The 23,522-nt window shown below is 45.8% G+C and overlaps 1 protein-coding gene across 6 annotated transcripts in view; it reads right to left on the bottom strand.

Moving 5' to 3' along the window:
- The window catches only part of IL1RAP (interleukin 1 receptor accessory protein), a 50,265-nt gene that overhangs the window by 26,131 nt on the left and 612 nt on the right, over nt 1-23,522 (bottom strand). For 3 of the 6 annotated variants that reach the window (XM_027647540.1, XM_027647541.1, XM_027647542.1), the window contains exon 2: nt 7,879-7,946. In XM_027647540.1, the coding sequence (XP_027503341.1) occupies nt 7,879-7,945 (67 nt within the window). In that variant the 5' untranslated portion in view covers nt 7,946. Of the gene's footprint in view, nt 1-7,878; nt 7,947-11,357; nt 11,431-12,557; nt 12,610-23,522 lie in introns of those variants that run through there. The other 3 variants (XM_027647539.1, XM_027647544.1, XM_027647543.1) reach the window with 2 other exon arrangements.

The raw sequence follows: 23,522 nt of genomic DNA on the forward strand, positions 1-23,522 counted from the left end.
CACCTCTGAGCCTCCTCTTCTCCAGGCTTCAGAACGGAGCTCCTGTGTGAATACAAACACCTGAGACGCACTTGCAGCACCTATTACAAGAATTCACACTCTCAAAACAGAGAAAGAGAGATGAAACTGGTTCTCTATTTAAAAGAAAAATCTCAATCATCAAAACTCTACCAGCTCCACACCACCTCCACCCCTTCCCTCCCATAGGACTACAAGCAAAGGCTTCTGTTAGTTAAAATTTCTATGAAGAAATAGTAAAGAGCCATCCTTATGAGAGGTAATCTATCATGGTGGCACAAATTACAGTGTCATTTGCGAAACTGATGTGTCCTTCATAATCATCTCTAATTTTGGGAGGGGGCCTGCCTTGCACGCAGACTGGGACTGTGCAGGACATGAAGCCATCAATGCTGCCAACTGAATGATCCTGCCAATGAATGACCCCTGTCCTCCACACCACTTCAGCTGCAGCATCAGATGGGGCTGCACTATCACAGAATGGTCTGGGTTCAAAAGGAGCTTAAAAATCATCCAGTTCCAACCTCGCTGCCAAGGACACCATGCACTAGACCAGGTTGCTCAAAGCCCCACCCTACCTGGTTTTGAACATTTCCACGGATGGGGTATCCACAGCTTTTCTCGGCATCCTGTTCCAGTGCCTCACCACCCTTATAGCGAAGAATTTCTTCCTAATATCTAATCTAAACCTACCCTCCTTCAGCTTAAAGCCATTATCCTTGTCCTATCGCTACATGGCCTCATGAAAAGTCCCTTTCCAGCTTTCTTGTAGCCCCTTTATGTACTCAAAGGGACTCTATGGTCTCCTCAGAGCCTTTTCTTCTCCAGGCTGAACAGCCCCAACTCTCAGCTGGAGAGGTGCTCCAGCTCTCAGATCATCTTTGTGCCCTCCTTTGGATCTGCTCCAACATTCTTATGTTGGGGACCCCAGAGCTGGACACAGCACTGCAGGTGGGGTCCCTCAAGAGCCAAGTAGAGAGGAAGAATCACCTCCCTTGACCTGCTGGCCACACTGCTTCTGATGTGACCCAGGGCACAATTGGCTTTTTGGGCTACAAGCCCACGCTGCTGGGCCCTATCTCAACAGCTTCCTACTTTCTTTGTCTGCCTCTGCTGCATTATTTTAAAGCAAAGCTGGTATGAGTCAGCCTCCACTCGGGGAGTAGAGCAAGGCCAGTGGTTAGCTCGATGCACGAATCAGCATCAATAAGGCAGAAACAGCTGATCACGCAAAGCGATTAAGCGAGAATTAATCACTACTACCTTAAAAAAAAAAATTTCCTCCCCACCATCTTTCAAGCTCAGTCAGTGAGAAGGAAGCAGAGGAAGCCAGGCTGAACGGAGGAGCTGCACTGTGGGCACAGGAGGTACCAGCTGTGGCCACCATCACGCGTGGGTGCGCCTTCCATTTATGCCAGTGCCAGGAGCACCCTCTCTTCTACTGCAGTTTTCCTTTCACACATCCACCCTGCACAAAACCACACCATGCTCCCTGGTTGTGTTCTCTGCTCAGCAGCTGAGTAGGGCAGTGTTCCCCATGCTGCCTGTATCCCATCTGACCATCCAACACGGTGGAGGAAGAGAAGCATGGAACAAAACAAATGAGATCTGCCCTTAACTGGGAGAAGAGGCACAGAGCCAAACACACTGAAATTGGTGGGAATGACACAAAACTTAGGTTAGACATAGCCAAGATCAGCTAGCTCTCACCATTTGCTCCCACTATTTCTGCAGCACTGACAGTGGTCAGAGACTGACTAAAAACTGGTCACAGCTCAACTGCCTTGAGGCCATAGCTGCCTTGGAGGTTCGGCCTAGAAGCTGTGTGAACTCTGCAGAAATTTATAATCTGACATCCAGTAGAAACACATCAAAAAAGGCTTGTCATAACCTCACTGCCTTTCTCCCACTGCCTCTCCAGTAGAACAAGTAAGTGGAAGTGGTCCTGGCAGAAACCTCCTATCACAGCCCAGCCCCATCCATGTGGTTCTGCTGTGATGGCACTGGCGACATGGTCTTGCACCTCTCCCAGGTCTCACCATATCCATCCTGTTTTGCCACTGAGCTGTGAGGACTCCACGAAAGTAGCTCCTCCGGATGCTGCACACAAGGATGGAGTCTCTCTCTCCCTGTCCAAGTGCTTTTATAATTTAAATAGGTAGGACAGCTGAGAAAGGGAAAAGAAAAAGTACTTTCTGTTGCAGAATGGCTCATCGTTTCAAAAAGCACTTGTACATTGTGGTTGATTAACTTTAGACCCTGAAAGCCTAGTTTAAACAGGTGTGACAGCCTGTCTCTCTGCCAAATTAATGAAAAACAAGCTGACAGCATAAACTTCTGTTGACTTCAGAGGAAGCAGCCAAGGCATGACATTCAAAAAACTGTATGGAGCCCAGAGCTTCTGACTCTGAATAGCCTTATCTCATCAAGCACAGCCTGTAACATGGGGTAGTTATTTGTGTCTTTTAAAACTCCTCCACAGTGAGCTTTATGCCTTCACTCTATATCTGTGCATAAAGCTGTTTACTGTATGTGGCACAGAGTATTTTGGTTACCTCCAGCAACTGGGCCAAAAAAAAAAAATTATATTCAGAATCCTCTAGCAAGCTTGATACATTTTCCTGAAGGCTTTCTTTAAATCTGAGGTCAAAACGATAAAGGTAGGGGTATGAACTGCTTCCCTGAAGGATAAGAGGAGTAAATAGCTACTTTCCATTCCACTTCATTGAGAAAATTTTTGTGTGAAGCAAAGAAGAGCAGCATGGGAGGAGGAGAAATACAGGAAACAGAACACCCCATTGCAAACTCATCTGTAGGAGAGGCAGCATGAAAAGGGGGTTTACCGGATTAGCATCACCACTGAGCTGTGCTCAAGCTGGCAGGGGCTCTTTTGTGTGCCTGAGACACCAAGTTGGGGCTTGACAAGGTCCAGGCTGAATTCCTGGCTCTGCCAACCCATGCAGCCTAGTTACTGTGTTTAGCCAGGTGCTCTGTTGCCTGCTTTAAAACAGAGTCAATGATTCTGCACTGTCCATCCACAGGGATGTCTGCATTACAAAGGTGCTGCAGCAACTGTCCTCCGGCAAGGATGGAAACTGAAAAAACACAGCAGGCAATAAAATGCACTGCAAGGGTCTACAAGCCCAGCAGAGTCACTTGTGTGCAATAAAATACAACTGTGCAGCTGTGGGAGAGGGACATGATGGATAAAGTGGGTAGGAGACAGGACCCCGATGTCCCCTGATGCTCTATTTGATACACACAAAGGAGTAAAAGTGACTATTCAATACCAAATCAGCAACACACTCAAAAAGGGCTGCCTTCCTCCACACATTTCTGCACTTCAATGCAGATAGGTCACATCACATTGACGCCTGCACAAAACTCACCCCTCACAACCTATTTCCTCAGCTGACAAGAAGCAGACTGAGGTCTTATCTCCTCAGCGGGCACAACTGTGGCTGGTGCAGAGGGAGGCTGGCAGCTGCACTTACACGTCTGCACCCAGGTCAGCTCTGCTCTGCAGGTTTTATCTTCATCCACTTCAGGGCTGGGCACCTTTCAACACCCTCGGTGTCGAATAACTTCATGCCCCCAAGTGCCATAAACTTCTACAATGACAGTAACTCACAGATGGGTACGGATGGTTATAAAATCATGTCCTAAATTAGGACAGCAAGAGGCTGAGATTGGAAGAGTAGGAGGAAGTCAGGAAATCCCAAGAGAAGATGATGGGGGAGGGATTTAGTCTCTTTAGAAAACAATAATGCAGTTTAATCTATTTTTCTTCTGACTTTACACACCAAAATAAGCTTCTCAGCTTCTGGGGCTGTCACAAATCATAGGGAAAATAAGGCCACTGGAACCCCATCAGTAGAATAAGAGCTATATAGTAATAATCCTGAGGAGCTGCACAGGGCTTTCCATCTTCAAAGTGTTTTACAGACAGTAATTTATTAATCTGCAAATTTCCCCCGGCCATCAGCAACTGCTCTGCTCTCTGCTCAGTGCGACACAGACACAGAGCACAGATTGGCCCTTGGGACAGACGGCTCCGGCAGCAGCTCTGACCTCTGGAGCCTGACCTCTGCTTCTTTCTCTCTGAAGCTGCAAGTTCTCTGCTCCAGTCACCACCTGAATCGAGAAGCACTGGTGGCATCTGGCACCTTGGAGCCAACTTCAGAGTGGACAAAACCAGTGCCTGAAAGCCTCTGATATCAGGGAGTGTAAAAGACATGCTCACAATCCAGCAAATAACAGCAGAGCCTGAAATAAAGCTCCCAGGACAGAAGCTCCTGGCTGCCTTACAGCCACTGGCTGCCATGCTGGGGTGTCATTCTGGGTAGAAGCTGGCCCCAGTTCTGGGCTCATCCTACCACACAGCCTGTCTGAGAGTCTGATAGTTCCCCAAGGGAGTTATCAGAGGCATTCCTATGCAAACATGATGATTCCTCCCACCAAAGCACTATTTATGCACAGCAGGTACCTGCTAACACTTTATACATGTCCTTCAGATAATCAGCATGAGGCTGCTCCTCTTCTCATGGCAGCAATATTCTTCTGCTTTTGCAATTCCCTAAGACAATACTCCTAACCATGATGCCCTCCCCAACCCTCCCCCTGCAAAAGCTGAGAACTCTTGGAGAGTAAGAGAGCAGCCTGGTTAGCAGAGAGAGGAAAATGGAACAAGGAGCACAACTACAGCTATATCTTCTACATAAGCCGGTATCTAACATCAGCTAGCTTTGTTCAGAAATAAGAACATAACATTATTCTGTATTCACACTGTTCTTTGTCCAACTGCTTTTTCATCTCTTTTAAGCCAGTGTATATTTATATGACTTCAGTAGTGCCAAAGAAATAATTTTAAGACGAAAACTGGGTCCATTGGTTTCTGCAATCTCTCTCTGGATATCAGAACATCGGGTTCACTAAGCATCCTACAACACAAGTGAGGAGCCTCATTTCCAACTTAAGGATGGCTTAGCTAGGCACTGAAAGCAAAAGACCCCAAACACCATTGCAAACACTATGCCAGAGGTCACAAGTAAGGAATTCAAACCCATGCACTGCAGATCACGTACACTCTCAAGACCAGAAAAGATCTACCCTCGCATACAGTATGAGTGAATAGAAGACTCAGGCACTAATTCAGTCTCAGACTCCGCATCTTTTACTCTACACTACTCAGATCACATTTCTTTCCTTGTACAGTTTGCACCTCCCTTCCGGCAAGTGATTTTGTTGCAGCACCAGCCTCCATACGCAGCAGAAACAGCAGAGCCCAAAGAACAGATGTTTAGAGCTACAGTGCTGTAGGTGAAATCTGGGGGGGAAATAAAGTTTACGGATTTGTCTTTCCAGTAAGAAGCAGGGTAAAGCACAATGCTGAAGCTTTCTGACACATTGTCAGGGAGGCTGTCAGCCGTACTGGCTGAACTGGATGGAAAGGCTGCTTGCATCACAGCCAGAGCAGTGCTGGTATTTTAAAGCTGAAATTTAGCAAGTGTTGGCTCCTCATCTCCTCTGTAAGCTCACAGAGCCTGGGACTCAGCAGAACTGGCACCCCTGGCTTGGGCAGTCCCTGGTCAATGTTGTTGACCACACTGCTCCACCAGGAAGGATGGCAGAGGCAGGAAAAGTGGCAACAAACCACAGCAGGACTCCTGTCCCTGCCTCCAGCCTTCCTCAGTTCAGCCTTGGCTGGAGAGAGAGCTGGTCCTGACAATACAGCATTATATGACTTAATAGTCAAAGCACAGAAAGAGATTCATCTGAAACGACAAATCCCTACCAAGTTACACATGTTAAATATCCCAGGAGCCAGGTTCCTCATTGAGAGCTACCCATCTCCATGGCCTTGCTGGGTGTTAGGCTGTAGACTGGGCACAGCCCTTCTGCATTCGCTCCAGATAACCTCAGCTCTGGTCCCCCCACCCATGCTTCCTGCTCCTGAAAGAAAAAGCAAGGCCAAATGCTGCAACATTACCAGAGCAAGTCTGGTCTCCCATACTGCTCTGTATTTACAACTTTGCAAGGGTGAAATGAGCTCCAGTCACCTTTTGGTGCCAGCCCCAGGAAACCCCACAGTGTAACAGAGGGCTACACAAACAGCTGCCCCTCCATCCAACTACAAAAAGCCATCCAGGCCCATCATGAATAACAGAAGACATTTTGACAGCCCAAACTGGTTTATGATGTCCATGGCATAAACAGCAAGCTCTGAACTGAAGAGTGTGTCTGACACCACAGACCTTCAGATAATTAAATGCATATACTGCACTGGATTTGCAGGAGAGACATATTTTAACTGATCACGTGTCTCATGCAACACCCTTTGACACTTATGTTCTTGCAGCACTCTACAAGGGCTCTGAGCATCCTGTACAGAAAACCTCTGCTGAAGGCGGAATATTTTAAATAGTACTAGACACCCTACAAAAATGCATGGAGGGTTCTGGTTCTGCCAGATCCATTGGTATGAGCCTGTGTTTCCAAAATGCCAGGGTGCTCATTTTCACGGCTCCCAGATGACTGTATCAGCTTTTAGGGTAGCTCTAACATTTCCTGGGCAATCCTGGTCCAATTGCACCTACCTCCCATTTCTGAAAAAGCCCAAGATGACTGCACGTGGGGTGTTGTAATGCTGCCTCAGCAGGAGGAGGATATTGCGTTGGTGGAGAGCAGAACAGTATGTCCAGAATCACATGCAAAGCAGGGATTTTCCCAGCGAGCAGCAAAGAACCATGTCACTGGATCCCTCCTTCCCCTGGCGCTCCTGCTACCTGGGGCTTAGCAGAGGAGACCCGGGCCGTATATTCTTTCTCCTTTGCTGTTTCCCCATTGCTCACCACTTCCACCCAGCCCCTGTCAGCCAGGATGGAACATCCCCTACCGAAGACCACAGCCTACTGTGAATGCCTGCAGCCCTTGGGCAGCCCAAGGAGGAGAAAAACCTCCCAGCCTATGTGATGAACACTGTACTGAAATGAACCTTGCTGAAGTGCATGATGTGAATTCGGCCATGATAATTCAGTGTGGTTCCAAGAGGGAATGGCACAAGAGCTGTTCATCTGCTCAGGATATTATGACTTCTTGTTTGTCCCTTGCTGCAGAGGGACAAAGGTTCATGGGGGGGGGGCTTGTCAATCCCCTGCACAGCCCTTATTTCTGAACATTTCCCCCACAAAACCAGCGCCTGTTCTTTCCTCCCTCCCCCTTTCCACTCGCCTCCTGTAAATCATGCTGTCTCCTTCCGCCCCCAAATAGGAAGTCCGGAGCCGAGACATGCACAATCTGCCTCTTCAGAAGAGCTGGGCTGAACGTGTGCCAGAGGAGCTGCAAGCATGACAACATATTTCCTGTCAGGAAAGTGACTCAGTGAGACGGGTATCAGAGCTCCTCTTACTCCAGAAGTTCCCCTCTCCCCTTACATTGCTGAGGCATGAGTCAGAATTTGAGAGCTGAATCTCAACCCCCTCCGGATCCAACCGGGAATAGCAGAGCTCAAGTCAACACCACGTGCCAAACCCTGGTTTCATCCCTCACAGAAGTGGAATAAAGATACTGACCAAGTGGGCAGCTTGAATTTACAAAGCACTTTTAGGTCGAGGTGGTGCTTTCTGCTATTTGCTAATGCACCCATTTACACCAGGCTTGTAGCCTCCATACATGAGCATTGCACAATATCCCACAGAACTAGCGTTGTGTTCAATACTTTGCTGAAGCATTTTACACACAACCCTTTAATCCAGAAATGCTGTAAATTCTTAAAACTCGCTGCAGACAGTTTTATTCTCTGGCCTCAGGCCAGCTCTTCCCACAGTAAGTAGGCAGACCCATTGCATGCCATGTCCTTACCGGAGCCTCTGCCAAGGGTGACCAAGGACAGCCAGAGTGTAACCAGCAGGACACTGACCATCTTCATCCTGCGAGACAAAGCACACAGAGTTTCTGGTTATTTGACAGTTTCATCACTGCAGGCAATTTTTTAACTCTGAGTATGTGTGTTTATCCCTCCATCCACCCAGTGATCCTTTAATTCTGGTAGGTTCTGTTTTTATTTCATTAAAATTCCTTGAGAATAGTAACTGCACGGCAGCGTTGCTCCGCCTGTGGCAGCTTGCCAAGCCTGGGAGGTGATGGCTTTGAAGAGGACAGCCCAGATCATTGACTCAAGTCACTGGAATAGTCTGTAAGCACAAGGAGTAAAATAGGTGCTTGCAGGCCAGAAATCCCGACCTTTGACTCCCAAAACACCGAGGTCCTTTGCCAAGACCTCATTCGGCTTATTTCTAAGAACAAGTGCAGAAAGCACTTGCGACGGTGAGCGGCAGCTGCAGCACAATTGCACTGAATATGTGTTTGACTGTTCAACAGGACAACCATACCAGTGCAGTCCAAACTGGCAAGGTATGCTGTTGGTGACCTGCAAAGAGGCTGGTTGCCAGAGTCCTGATTACTTCACTCTGCTCCTACAGGCAGTGGAGGGCTCACCAGTCCTTTTCAGTCAAACCCTTCTCTGAACAGCCACCTCACAGGAGTAAACAAGCATCAGGTTTGTAGGCTTTTCAGAAATGATCTGAACAAAGGCTTATACTTTCTAAGCAGCTCTGATAAGCAAAAAACAATCCCAGACGTTTCCATTCCTGCTACAGAGCACAATTTCCTGTAATTTGAGATAAATGTACACTGCCAGACTTTCACTGGCTGACCGATCCGGTATCTGGCATTCAGCTCTCAGAGCTGCTCGCTCACCGGAATTAAATCTCCCTCTGTTTCTAGGTTTTTCAGGATGCAATTTATAAACTGGTAGTCATGAGAACTGACATCTACTAGATGCTCTCATTAACGGGGTGAAGGTCGCATTTGATATTCCTAGGTGCTGTCAGATCACAAAGGGAGAAGAGATGGTTAAAAGGCTGAACTTCATCAAAGCAACTCAGCTCCACCAGGCAGATGCAGTAACGAGCATGGTGATACTGTCAGGAGTGTGCTTACGAGATGACAGGGAAACCTGTTCCATCACGGTGGGTTAAAAGTGTGGGGAGAGAAGCCACAGAGCTCCTTTAAACACGCCCCTCATAAACCTGTCCAGAATATATGCAGTACACAGAAGGGCTTTGAGCATAAGCAGAGAGCACCTACGATTGCACAGATTGCAGAGATTAACAAGAATGGGACATGTGAACTGTACTTCTCAAAACCCAGCAGCGGATATTGAATCCTTCCTTTTCAATGCTTACATCTGAAAAGCCTTTGTGCAATGCTTTCCTTCTGCTGGGCTCATCTCAAAGAGACAAAGGAAATCCAGAGCAAGCCTGCTCTTCCCTGCACAGTCCATGCAAAGGGCTGCAGATTGAAGCTGAAGCCATCAGGCTTTAAAAAACAGGCAAGAAGCAGGGAAGAAAGTGAATCTTCTTCCCCGAGATTTAGTTGAGAGGGCTAGTCATCTCCTACTGCCTTCGTCCAAACTGAAATACCAGTTGCTAATCAAACCCTTCTCCAATGCCACCTACAACCAGCTCCCAGTATTACTTAAGAATATTCATAGAGAAGAAACAGCATTCAGTACTCCCACTCCCCGGAGATGTCGAAGAAAAACAAAACATCTTTACACCATCAGATCGGACAGAGAGAACCAACATGCTGCACTTTTGGTAGGAACTTAGGATCTTTTGGTAATTTAGATGCTTGAAGAGAGGGGGTGTAAACAGCGACGAGGAATCATTCCCATAATAAAAATCCCTCATGGTTCCTTCTCCATTTGTCATTAGCTAAATGCACAGTGTGTCCTAACTCACCCTTATTTTTCAGTAATTCTCTCCTGCATTTTGCACAAATCAGACTGAATTCAGCCCTGAAGCATGCAGGAACAACTACTGACTTTGGATGAGTTTATCTTGTATAGAGCAAGGCCATTTATGTGGCCTGAGGCCAAAATAAACTACTACATTTCACTCAGTGATACATGAACTCTGCAGTGAGCTAATATTTACATCCATTAGCTACGTTCACAGGAACACGCTCCTTTCAACTGTCTCAAAGAGCCACCAAGTCTCTGTTCCCATGAGCAAGGTGTCCAAGATTTCCATGCTCTTCCTGCTAGTAAGAAAATCCTTGCTTCTTGCTCTACTGAGCTATAAAATCAGAAGCCTTACACAGAGTGATTTACTTCTGGTTCATTCCAGGCTCTCCAGAGATCTTATCAGTGAAGGCAGACAGACACAGAGCCTGTCAGATTACAGCAATTTCTCCATTACGGGAAAGGGATGCACTTGACCACAGCCCTGGGTGCTCTCACAGTGTACAAAATCCAAGGGGTCATAGAAGGTACACATACAGAGTCAAGGGCTGGTCAAGAGGAGCTGTCGCAGCCTCCTAGATGCCCTGACTGGGCCAGCATTTGCCAGCTGAGATAAAGGAAGAGGATACTCTCTGTTTGGTAAAGAAATGGAGAGCTCACATACTCAGTGAAGAAGATAAAAGGGACAGTAGGGCAGGATGGCTTCTGCAGTCCAGCTCCATTCCTGTGGCACATGATTACTCAAAAAAACCCCAAAACCCCAAAAAAACAAAGCCACAGGATCTGATGGTTTGTACTAACACAGGTTCTGTGTACTAGTGCTGCTAGCACTGGGATGCTTTGCTTTAAATAGCCCCAAATCTGTGATCTACCCCAAACAGAAAGGTCTCCCCACAGCAGTCCTGTTGTCACACAGAAGGGCATTGCATCCAGTTGCAGAGAGAGGGGGTGGGTTTTGCAATGCCCTTAAGAACCTGACACCACAGGACTACAACCCACCCCAGTCTTGCCAGGAAGGGAAGAGTTTTCTCAACCTTCTTTGTTTCGTGACATCAGAAAGCATGTTGCCATTTTGCCTGTAAATGATGCAATTCCAGTGGTGTCTGATGAACTTCTTATGCAATTCCGTAGCACTGTGCTGAAACACCAGCATCTCTGGCTGCAAGCGAAGGAGCCAGAGGCCAGGGAGTGCAAACCCAGGTGGCAGCAGAGGGGTTCACCCAACTGCATCCACCCAAAGCAAATAAAAATAAAAGCAAACACTAAAGGGAGCCAGAAATAAAATCAGTGAGCAGAAGAGCTTACCAGTTCAGAAATCACATCACAGCTAGGAAGCAGGCAATCAGAGCAGCCAGAAGACAGCTGGAGAGCTCTGATACATCCTCAGCACTTCAGGAACTTCTCACGAGACCAATATACTCTGAGGTGTTCTTAATATCTCCATAAATTAACATTTCAATAATAATAATTCATAGAGTGGTTGGGGAAAATGATCCATCACAGCCACTGTTAGAATTTTTTTTAAGGAACTTACTTGATATGTTCACTTTGTTTCAAATCAGAAATTGTTCCCTGAGCACTTTCTTCTTCAAACTTTCACCTTCTTTCTACTGAGGAGCAAAGAAAAGTGGGGTGAGGAGAAACACAGTCACAGAAGTGTCTCCTTAACAGCAAAGAGGGTGGAAAGGTTTGTGGGGTTTTTTTGTTTTTTTCATTCAGTACTGGTCACAAGTGGCATTTATGTCAGAAAAAAATGAATATTTTCATACAAAACACCTTTTAATAAAACACCCTTTCCAAACAGACCTCAGCAAAGAATCATTCGCTCCTGCCTTTAGCAGCACAGACCCCACAAAGCCTATGCACTTTCTAAACAATTATAAAACCCAAGATAGATGTCAAATAATTAACAAAGAGAGCTGCACTCTAAGTAACTACTGCACACCTATTCTCAAAGACACTGTACCAATTCTACAGAACAATACTGCATTTTCCAAGAAAAGTACCTTTGTCCCTCCTAACCACAGGCATATAGGGAGGGCTGGTAGGTTTTCTGCTTTTCACTGAGAAGTCACACTATGGCCTGCAGAACAAAAGCACCCTTCAAAACCTTGCCACTAAGTGCTCTGGCTGAAAGGGCATTTATAATAAAGCACTTTCAGAAAGAGGAAAAAAATAACTTCAGCCAGAGCAGCTTTTACATACTGTATTCTTTCTATAATTCTGTCCAAAGTCAGAAGCATTTGAGAGCATAGGACTGGCCCCAAAAATGGGATGCAGACAGAGGAAGGCTAGCAAAATCCAGAGTGGGATGAATTAGGAAATGCTTTGTTTCTAAGCCACATGGACTTGAGGATGAAGGCTGAGTGATGGGCTGCAGGTTGGTACTCAGGAGAGAGGTACAACAACTCTGCTCCCACATCACAGTGTGCTCACAAGCCCTGGGTCCCTGCATCCTCATGCAGCAGCATTGGAGAAGGCTGCTCGATGAGTCTGCTGTGTTTTCTTATGGGGAAAAATAAATGTACAGTTCAAGTAAATTCAAAGAATCCAAAAGGCAGACAAAGGGCAGCCTGCAAAAGCAACTGCAAAAAAGTAACAGCAAAAACACTAATGGAAAATGGGAAAAGGCCCTTCTGCCCTCCAGGAAACACTTTTACTTTTCAGTACGTGCAGGAGTAAGTCAGACGAAAGGGGGAATTACTGTAGCATAAACCATCTCAGTGCCACTTACCCGGGATTTGCGCAGTGTCTCGCTGGCCCTGCCCCTCCTCTGGAGGCCATCTGGGCACTACATGGCACCACCCTTTGCTGTGGTATCAGCGGTTCCACTCTGCCCAAAGCGGAGCCACCCCTGCCCCTCCTGGGGCAGCCCCTCAGAGGAACGGAATGTTACACCACAGTCTCTGGGAATGGGGGTAGAAAGACAGGTGACGGGGTTCAGAAGTCCAGCCATTACTCCTCAGGAGGAATAAACACATTCATTACAATTTTCATTCCCGGACATCTTCCAGGAACAGAACGGGGAGGAATCAAGCAGCAGTTTGATGATGAAAGCCATAAGCAGCTCAGAGCACTGTCCCTGCTCTAGTGCATGCTACACCACACTCGTCACTTCAAACACAGGCACATTGACCAAAGGGCCCCCAATGCTGTCCTCAGAAAAACATTTGCATCTCCCCTAAGGGCAGGGAGTCCAGTTTATCTTGGCAGGAGCTCCCTAACAGCCAGCACATTTCAGCAGGAATCAGCCAGGGCTGAAGCCTGCCCGGCAATCAGGGATATTGCAGGAGCCATAAGTGTGACCCAATCAGCACATCTAATGCTGACACATCCAAGGCATGTGCAGAGACCTGCAAGATCAACACTGAAGTCCCACTTCTGCCAGGGTAGCTGCACTCACCAGGCTATCACATGCCTGACAGCAGAGCGGGCTGAAAGGAGTTTGTTCTGAAATGTTTCTATTATAAAAGTAATTTATGTCATCAGAACCAAAGGAAACGTTTCAATTTGAGCAGCCTGAAAGTTTTTCACCAGCTAGAATTACAGCAGATATTACACACCTACTTTTGTAGAGGGAAAAAAAAAATAAATTACTGGGAGTCAGATGCAAAGTTGCCCTGGTGAGAGGTGTCCCCTGTCACTAGCACAGAGCATCTTCTGTCTTGCTTGGCCAGAGCTGGCCACTTGCACACAGGACCTGGAAGCACTGGCTCCCAGCACTGGGGAAATACAGTGCCCACACACACCTTTACACCAAGGTCTACCAAGTACCCTGAAGAGAAGGAGGGAAAAAAACCCTAAAAATAAAACCAAACACATAACAAAAAAATCTGGAAACAGTCTTCTCAGTCAGTGGCTCAGCCAGCTCATTGCCAGCCAAGGACATGACATCAGGCATCTGAGGTGGTTCCATTTGCCTGTCACCCACCACAGCCCCTCCATGGCCTCCTGCTTGCCCATCCAGGCCAAGGGCTGCAGTCTGATGTCTTTTTAATAATTAATTTTCACTAAATCTCCAACATGGGGAGGAATGAACCCAGCAGTGTGCTACTCCAGAGTCACCACAGGAGGTGGTCCCAAGCTATTTCTCCCTCAACAGAGTAGCACAAACTGCATGAGCAATGCTCCGAAAGTACCAAGAGCTCCTGAGGACAGAGCAGGCAGCAGCCTCACCTCAAGCTCAGAGGCTCAGGGAAAATTGCAGAGATTTTCATTCACAGTGAGTCATTTCTGGGAGCTTCCTTGGTAGTGCAAGATTTGCCTCTGCCAGTGCCAATGTTTGGGACATGGAAGTGATTGCCAGGCGGGGAATTTGTGATTTGCTATTGACATTTGGATGCCATCTCCTGGTGTCCTTTTGGCTCGATGGATTTAATACTAATAATCAGAATTCGGACGAAGAAACTATTTTTCTCCCTCTCAAAAGGAAAAACGTGCGATCTAGGCATGTGGAAAGGCAGAGGTGGTTTGAAAATATGTCTAAAGAAACTCAGTACACCCTGCCTCTCTTTGCAGTTCTCCTGGGGTCCTCTCACGACTTGGCAAAGCAGAAATGCTACAGATCTTACTGGCTCTGCTGGAAGCCAGGGTACCGCTGATTATATTCTGGCAGCTATTTAGCAGGCAGAGCACACTGCATTTCATACATCAAAAATAAACTAGCACAGTAATCTGTCATCTCTACAAAATATGCACACCTGGACAAGACAAATAAACAGCTGGGGCTACCATCTAGAGATCTGTGGAGTGGGCTGAAGAGGGGCAGGTAGAGCCACAGCTATAAAATCAAACAGCACAGACTACAAATGCATACATGCTGGCCACCAAGCAGTTCAAACACCAAGCTACAAGAGCACTTCTGTGCTCAAGTAAAAGGTATCCAGCCAAGATAGTCTATTTTTTAAGTCTGAATAGCCAGGGAATGAAAAGTTTCCAACAGAGCTTCAAAGAGAGCCAGGGTCTTCCATGAAGCCAGACACAATGCTTCTATTTTAGACGGCAATGTTATAGTGAAAGGAGAGTTCTGAGAAATACCCACATATTGCACTACCACAAAATAAACTGATAAACTAATCTTCGCACAGAAAAAAAGAAAGCTGCAATCAACATAGCTCAAAGAGTTGAGAAGACCAGGAATCCAGAGTAAGATTCCTCCCTTGCTGGAAAAATTCCAATTAGTTCTCACAGAGCACCTGGAGACATCTGACGAGCATTTAATTTACACATTCTGCCTCCTGACCTTTTTAATGGTTTTGCAATGTAAGCAGCTTCAATATCCTCCCTAAGAGGTTGTTCCACTGCCGTGGTGGACACAGCAGCACATCCACATTGTGCAACAGATTGCATAGCAGCAACCCCAAGTTAGCTCTGCCCAAGTCTCTAAATCCAGAGAATACAGTGCAGATTTGAGCAGGTTTATCAGCTGGGTTTACTGCCTTTCACACCACCAGCCTGCTGCTCTTGAACCCCAGAGCAGCTTTCCCAGGAGTGGTATCTCCTCATAAGTCCAGCTTGGCACAGTCAGTGCTCTGCTCAGTCCATATCCCCACCATCACACCAGGCGCTATACCCAGCCCTGCTCAGCACTACCTGCAAGAGGGTCTCAGTCTCAAAAAACACTCCAAGAGTTTATTTTCCTAAGTTCAAGCCCTTGCTGCCAGATATATACCTGCTCCTTCATTTCATCTCCTCCCCTTATAGCCCTCAGTGCTTGCAGACCAGATTCCCACAGTGGCTGCTCTATATTCAGCCAACATCTTCCCCTTCTTGTTCCTCCAGAGACGGACACAGCAGGCAAAAATCCTCCAAGCACCACCATGCTCCAGAGCACATCATCACTGTCTATCACTTCCTTTTTCAGAAGTGCCACAAATTCCTCAGGCAGCCTGCAATGTCTCCAGCACCACAGCAGGTTTGCCCATGCTGTTGCCAGTGGGGAAGACCCAGCTCTCCCCACAGCATAAGAAAAGGATCTCCTTAAGTGACTCTTGGTATGCTGGGATAAGCAACATATTCAAGGGTAAAAGCAAGTCAGATGAATTTTTCAAGTTCGGGCCACACAGTATTTCCACTCCGGTTCTTATATTAATCACATTAATTTAATCCCATTTAGCCTTATACGTAAAAGCAAATAAGAATAAGACATCAAGATGGTTCTATCCCTGTCCTGCAGCTCAGACAGGCTGTTCTAAGTGTACTTTACACATCAATCCATGCCAAAATTTAAAGCAGTACTAAAACAGAAAGCCCAGGAGCTACTGGCCTCTCCCATCCCACTTACAGTTCTCCAGAGTCCTTCCAACCCTCCACATTCCCAACTCCCCCACTTGGTCCTCCTGGTGACTATTAGAGCAGCTTTCTTTTACATACTGCCCCTTCCTGGTAAGCATAGTACAGCTGCACTCTGCAAAGGGGACTAGAAAAAGCTGGGTACACAAAAAAAGAGGAGGTAAAGAGAGACAGAATGAGACAATCCTTCCCCTGTGATGTGTACTGGATTTGCTCCCCATGTCTCTAACATTTCCATCTGCAAATATTTAGTTGCACCATCACAAGGAACTTGCTCAGGCTCTGCCTGCACTGACCCCAGCAGTGCAGCTCAAAATTCAACCTTCAAACAAAAACACCCTGATTTTTAAGTCCTGGAGCCTCCTTTGAGAAAGTCTGCTCTCTGACCCACAGCATGTACACAGTGCAAAGGCTGAGATGGAGCTGCAGGCAGCAGTATGCTGTGATTGTCATCAATATTAATTATTTGGGGAGAATATGATTGATCTCATGAGGGCAACGAATTCATTTCCCCAGCTGAATGACAAACAAAAGGCAATACATTCGCTGCTGACATTTCCAAAGGCTACAAGGAGCAGCGACACAAGGAAATACTGCTGTGCACTAAAACCCTGCTGCAAAGGGCCAAAAATCTGAAAAGCCTCAACAATTTTAATTTCTGAACACTTTCAATGCCAGGAAGTGGATGTCTCAATATCCTGAAATCTGTGCTGACCCCGGCCCTGGGCTGGCTCACTTCTCTGCACTGAGAGGAAGTAATCACCAAGCATCTTTAGAAAGCTCGTTTGAGTTTCCCTCCTGCTCTTTGACACTTCGTGTCAGCAACTACAGTCATTGCACCTGGCAGACAAGGGGGGAAAAAACGCTTATAAAGGGGGAAACATTACCTTCCTGGGTAGTCTCAACCTAGGGCTATTCAGCACCGCTGCAATGCAAGATGCAGCTCCCCTGTGCAATGGGAGAAAAGGAAAACAAAGTAAGCCTGGAGAAAAACATTTCCATCTCCCCATGACCTTGAGTCAGGGTGTCTATGTTTGTGCAACCTCCCAAGAAGACAGCATTAAACAGCATCCCTAAATTCCACATAGCAACATGAGAGAGAACAAGGAAGGTGGAGAAAGGTAAATTGCACTGAGACTGCAGTTATTTTTTCAGGAGAATGGATATGGGGAAACCCAGTCCTTGGGGATGTTACTCCAGAGGAATCTTAGTTTTGTCACGTCGTTCAGTCACCCCAACACATCAATCCTGTCTGGCTCAAATGAAACCAGCACAATTTACTACAGCAACACATTTTGGGATCCAGCAGCACATCTCTTCATTCAAAGAGGTTGGGTGGCCTCAAGACCTCCACAGCCTGCCAGCTGGGCAGCAACATATACATTCTTGTCCCATTACAAAGACCCCTTCTTAGAAACAAGGGCTGGAAACTGTCTGTGTCTTGAAGGAAGAGGGGGGAGGCAGCTATTTCCAAACAGAACAAATCCAATTATTTGTATTAGAGTGGATTTGCATGGCTCTTACTGTCAAAATCAGTATTTTCTAATGATCTGAGCTTTGACTCAACAGATTGCTAACAAACTTATGTAGGTGGGGCCCTGGATGATACTACGGTGGGAGGGAGGTGAGATCGTCGTACTTATTGCAAACTAACCTCAGAAAAAATAACTAGAAATTTGGGCTATTTACTCTGCCATTTACTAAGCTCCTGTAAGTCTCCAAGGCTGAAGATTTTAAAGCAGTCTGCTAGTTAAGGGTAGAAATACAAGTTTCTGTTAACGTACGTGAAACCTACATGTAGGCATCAGTCACCAAAAGCAGTGCAGGAAAAATTGTAGTGCCTCCCTGATATTCAAGCATTAGAGAACTTATAAATAAATGGCTGTTCCCTGAACTGAGTGCATTAGTAGAGGCTTCTAAAATTTGTGCCTCTGTTTCCCCAGCCACATTTATAACAGCCTCTCGCCACCTCACACCACAGCTGTGCATCTTAATGTCTCTAAAGTGCTTAGAGATGCTGAGATGAAAGATAACATATGAGTGCAAAGTATAGATTAATTCCCTCAACAGTCAGTGGAGCTGATGGGGCTAAATGTCTCACCTACCCATCATATAAAACTGAGGTTCTGAGCCTGTCTTAAATAGTAACTACTTAAGCAACAGTTCCCTTGGAACAAGTAATTTTGAGGCTGGTTAGTCAGGCACATGGAGCCTCAGCAGAGGGAAAACACAGAAATGCAGTATAGTACTATGAAAAATAGATGCTTTTCCAGAAGGTCTTAATCATGTTCTTATAGAATTTGGTAGTGGGATTTCAACTCATTTCAGTTAGAGCTGTTCACATTTTAGCAACCACCACATTAAGAACGTGGCCAAACATAATTTGAAAAGCTTTTTCCATTTCTGTTTGTTTTTTAAATTATTAAAAATCCAGTTTAAATAGTGCAAAGAAAAATTTAAATTGAGCAAGATAACTGTTGGCATCCTTCCAAGTAGACGGCAAACCCCAAAATGTTACTGCAAATCCAACAGATGGGAGTTATTTTTCACTCTTTAAAATTTCATTCCTTTGCACTGAGATTAACTGTAATTAGCTCTTTATTTACATCTAGCACAAAAGGTAAAATGACAGAGAAAGGCAACTATAACCACAAATCATGAGCAGAAAAAGGAAAAAAAAAAGGCAAAAATTTCCTCCGAGAAGAAAACATATCTTTCTCGCCAAGTAGGATAATTGTTATAAATATATAGTTAAACAGCTCCACAGCATCCTGTCAGTACTCAGTATAAACATTTAGGTCACTGTTTTGCAAGCTTTTACACACAAGTTGATCAAATATCTAAGAATCATCCTCTGAATATCTAAAAAAATCTCACATCCCTATAAACGGACAGCATCAGGCCTAAGGGAGGCAAGATACTCCATGTCACTTTTATTTCAGTCACAGAAGGGATTAAGCAAAACAGTGAGGAAAACAAACAAACACACAACCAAATAATCAAACCCAGCAGCTTTTCCAGATAAAGGGAGAGGTATTAAAACTTACTTTTTTTTTCTTTTTACCTTTTTTTTTTTTAAGTCCTCTTCTAATTCTCATAACACTTTGGATTAGTAAAGCTGAAGAGGCCTCTTAAGAATTCGTGTAAGTGCATGATTCATGCTGTATCTTTGCCTTTCAGTTGCACAACAAAGCTGGAGCTGCATGTGGAGCCCACAACCAGCCTCTTACCGTGGTACTGCCAGGCTGCACCAGAGAGCTCCCCACTTGCACCCAGACAATGCACTGACCCGTGGCCACAATGGCTCAAGATGAAGGCCAGATCCAAAGCTGTAAGGGTTAAAGAGCAAAGCTTGTCCAGCCATGCCTAAGCAAGCTGCTAGCAACAAAAAAAAAAAAAAAAAGAGTGAGCAGGCTTAAGGGCAGTCTCAAATGCTTCTGAACCAACTGGAAACTCTGCCATGCCAGCTCAAGGATCCCAATACCCATGACAGACATGGGATGGGAATGCTAGACTGTTCAGTTTTCCTTGCAGGAATGATAATAGGTCTCTTTCTGGGGACACCAAGAGAGAGCTGGGAAGAGCTGGATGGCCCTACTCTGAGTGGAATTTCCAAGGTAATGGCTCCCTAGCACCTCCCGGTGTTCCCAGAAGGAACCACCTACCACTTCCCCTGTTCAGCCCAGGATTCATGGCAATCTCTTCCTCTCTGCTACAAACAGAGCATTTAAGTTAACAGTCCCTTTTTGTTAACACATGTAAATGTAAAAGGACTCCATAAGAATCAATGTAACCTTTTCATATAAATATAGAGTCAACACATAACAAGTGAGGGCGTAGAAGGAAAGAAAGAGGGAAAGACAGCAAGAAGGATCCAAACTCCAAGAACCTAACCTTGACTCCACTCACTGCAAAAGGTAAGGACTGGAATAATTCTCATTTACTCATATGAGAAAGGGAAGCTCTCACACTCTTTTCTTCTCTTTCCCTAACACTCTCAGATACTTCTATCTTTAGCCAATTATCCTTGATGTAGTTTTCTTTAAATTATAATTGGATAATCATCCAGACTCAGGGGACACCTGTGTCAGAGGAATTCCTGGGGATATATCCCCGTTTGATGAAACTGAGAGTTGTTAAATTAACAACGGACTGACTAAAGATACAATTCTTCACTTGCAGTAGAAAGTCTGTTTTTACAAGCAACTACTTTTAGGGAACCCTATAACAAAAATACATACACTTGTGTGTTCATGTTCCTGTATTTTATTTTCTGTCAAATAAGACTCTGAATTTAAGAGTATCATGTTCTGTGCATGTGTCCTATTGGGACCTCTGAGGCTGAACACAGCAAACACACTGGCCAAGACCGCAATTCCCAGAAGTGTAGGCACCATTTGAAGTAATTTCCCCAAATCAGTTCCCTTCCTACACTCCCGCCAAACATACATCTGGCTCAGTCTCGTGCCAAAGCCCTACACATACCAACACTGTGGCTGAGGAATGGAAGATTAGCCTTCTGCTTTGCAAAAACATTGGGGTGGGGGGAGAAATCCTAAAATACCTCCAAAAGGAAAAGCTGTTTTGTTCCAGTTTAGCACTGACTGAAGCTCAGCCACACGTTTTGGTGATGGCAAAGCAGAACAAAGCAGTTACAAACCATGGAGGGAAAAAAAACCCACCTGCACACGGGCCCCAAGCTACACACAGAACTGGTGTGGAGAAGGGGTCAGCGTGGCAAACCTGACAGCCAGCTTTGCCTTCCTTCTGCCTTGGCATCTGTCCCACTTTGCACAGCCGGAGGAGCACCAGCTCTCACACACCAGGTACAGAGATGCTACCAGCCCAGGCTGCATCAGAGGAGACAGCTCTTGGCCCTGCTTCTGGGCAGTGAAATCCATGAGCTGTGTCAAGAGAAAGGCTGGGGAGAAGGAGGAGAGCAGGCAATGTCTGAATTGTGAGATCCACTGCAGAACGTGTTTCAGTTCCCAGATAACGTGGCGCTGTTCACAGATTTCAGCTTATACAGGCTTTTCCATATATCTAATTTTATTCCTGAAGCATTCCCCATTACTTTATGATGGAAAAAAAAAAAGACACGAGTGCACTCACATGCTGATATCTTCTTCCTGACTGTCCACCTGGCTAATGCAACCTGTCCTCTGAGAATCAAGCTGGGGCATCTCTCCCATACCACCAGCCACAAGGGTTACCTCCATGGCAAGATTTTACAAGTCAGTCTTGCTGAAATGAGAGGTCACTTGACAAGAGTAGGGGACCCAGGACAGATGGGGAAAGGAATATGAATCATGTGCCTGCCAGAATAACCAACATAGAAATCCAAACATAATAAGTGAGAAGAAGGAATAAAAACACAAGTTCTGGCCTTTTATTCTGAAAAAGTGTCATGGTTCCTCCTTAGAGCTGGCATCTGGTTCATGCAGGTCTTGAAGGAATAAAGCTGGGACAAACTCTCTCTGCCTTGTTCTTCCTATATGCATATTTCAGAGCTCAAAATCACAGCACTGAGGTCAGCAATGAGGCACTTCCCATACCTTCATGTATCCAGGCACCATCCAACCTGCTGCCACATCACCCTCCCTACTCTCTGAAGTCTCTCTTACCTATATGTTCCTGCCAGATACTTTGGGGTAGCACTACCTGACCAAGGGTATGAATCTGCTGGAGCCCAGATCAACACAGCACTTATCCCCGCTGCACACTCACTAATGTTTTAGATGCAGAATACCTGCACAGAGCCACAGAGTCTGGAAGGAGAGAGCCTAGATGTGTTCAGACACAAGCTTTCCTTACAGACTCCGGAGGGACCAGAGGACCTTCTGGACTCTGGGGAGGCATGGACAGACATGAGCAATCACTGCTATTCCTATATAATATGTAGACACTTTGAACTCAAGCTACAACCAGAGACATGGAAAGCAAGTCACAGGGCTGTGAGAGTGCAGACCTGCCCTCTGCCTTGCACAGAGGCACTGCACAAGAAACATAACCTCTCACCCCACAGCCCCCATGCAGCAGCTCCCGACTTACCAGCTTAACGTTCCCTGTCATTTCAGTGCCCTGCATGCTTCCACCACCCCAAGTCCTCACAGTCCTACTCTCCATGTCCCTCATTATCCTGCATCCTTAACTGCTCTTACAGAGAAAGTGTTCCCAGGGACGACACCAACAACACCACACCTATTTCCAGGGAAGGAAAATATCTAGGTATTAGAGTTTAATCCTCTCTGCTTACCCTCTCCTGCTCACCAGAGGCAGGCAATAGAGGCAGAAAGCAGGACCCTTTGCAGCATCAAGCCTGCCCACCAGAGAGCCCTTGGGTTGGAGTGATGCTCTCCATGCAAACAAGGGATGCCTTTCCTGCAAGGAACACAAGTAAATCTTCCAGAGCTGCCAAAAGCAACCTGTTATAAATGACCCTCTAAGTTATGAGATATGGACCCTGCACGGTACAGTTAATAAATAATACCCCACAATCCCTCTAGGTATGGAAGTACAAGTTCTTCTTACCCAAAAGAGGCACTGTTAAAAACAGAGTGTCAGGAAAATAATACTTTTTAATCACAAAGGAGATAATTTTTTGAAAAATATAAGGAGCTTGCTGCAATCTCTCAAATCCAGAAGTAAAAAGCCTCTGCTAGGACAACAAAACTGAATGCATGGAACAAAAGCCATCATTTTATAAGAAAAAAAATCAGTAAAGCAAACCAGAATTTTATCCAAGCATTATAATCAGCTATTCACAAAGCAGAGGTTAAGATGGAAAAAGAGAGTGTGCACGTAAGAGTGCATTTATAATCCATTTTACTGTAACGTTCTAAGGCCCTGAGATCGGGATTCTGTTGTGCCAAGCACAGTAGAAACCCCAAGAAATCAGCCCCGGCTGAGGAACAAGCACTGTACCGGGGGGAAAGCAACACTGGCACAGAAAAGGGACACCTGAAACAGTGAAGCCCTGACAGTCTCCTTTTTCCCCTCCTTCTTTTTCAGGAAATAATTCCCACCATCCAGTTTCCCTCCAGGTAACCTCCCAAAAATGCTTCTAATAAGGGGGCATCTGTTCCCAGCAAACACACAGCAAAGGCCATCTTGCTGGCAGTATTTAATCGCTTCCATTCGGTTTTCTTGGACATGTCTCTTCCACTTTATTTCCCTGCTGTGGCTTAAGCCTGACCCCTTCCTCTCCCCGCTTCCTTTTCAGATATGTGTTTTACAGGAGAGGAGAGAAGGTATCAGAGGCTCCCACATTTGCAATACATATGATAAAAAATGAAAGTTGAATTCATCAGTGCGTGTAAGAGCTCCAGCCAGGAATATCTAGATTTCCCTAGTCCAAAGGAGTGAATTTAAGGAAACCACTCCGTATTTTGGAGACCGGAGGTATGGC

The sequence above is a fragment of the Corapipo altera genome, unplaced genomic scaffold (genome assembly GCF_003945725.1).
Source record: "Corapipo altera isolate COAL_440 unplaced genomic scaffold, ASM394572v1 113, whole genome shotgun sequence".
Taxonomy (NCBI): domain Eukaryota; kingdom Metazoa; phylum Chordata; class Aves; order Passeriformes; family Pipridae; genus Corapipo; species Corapipo altera.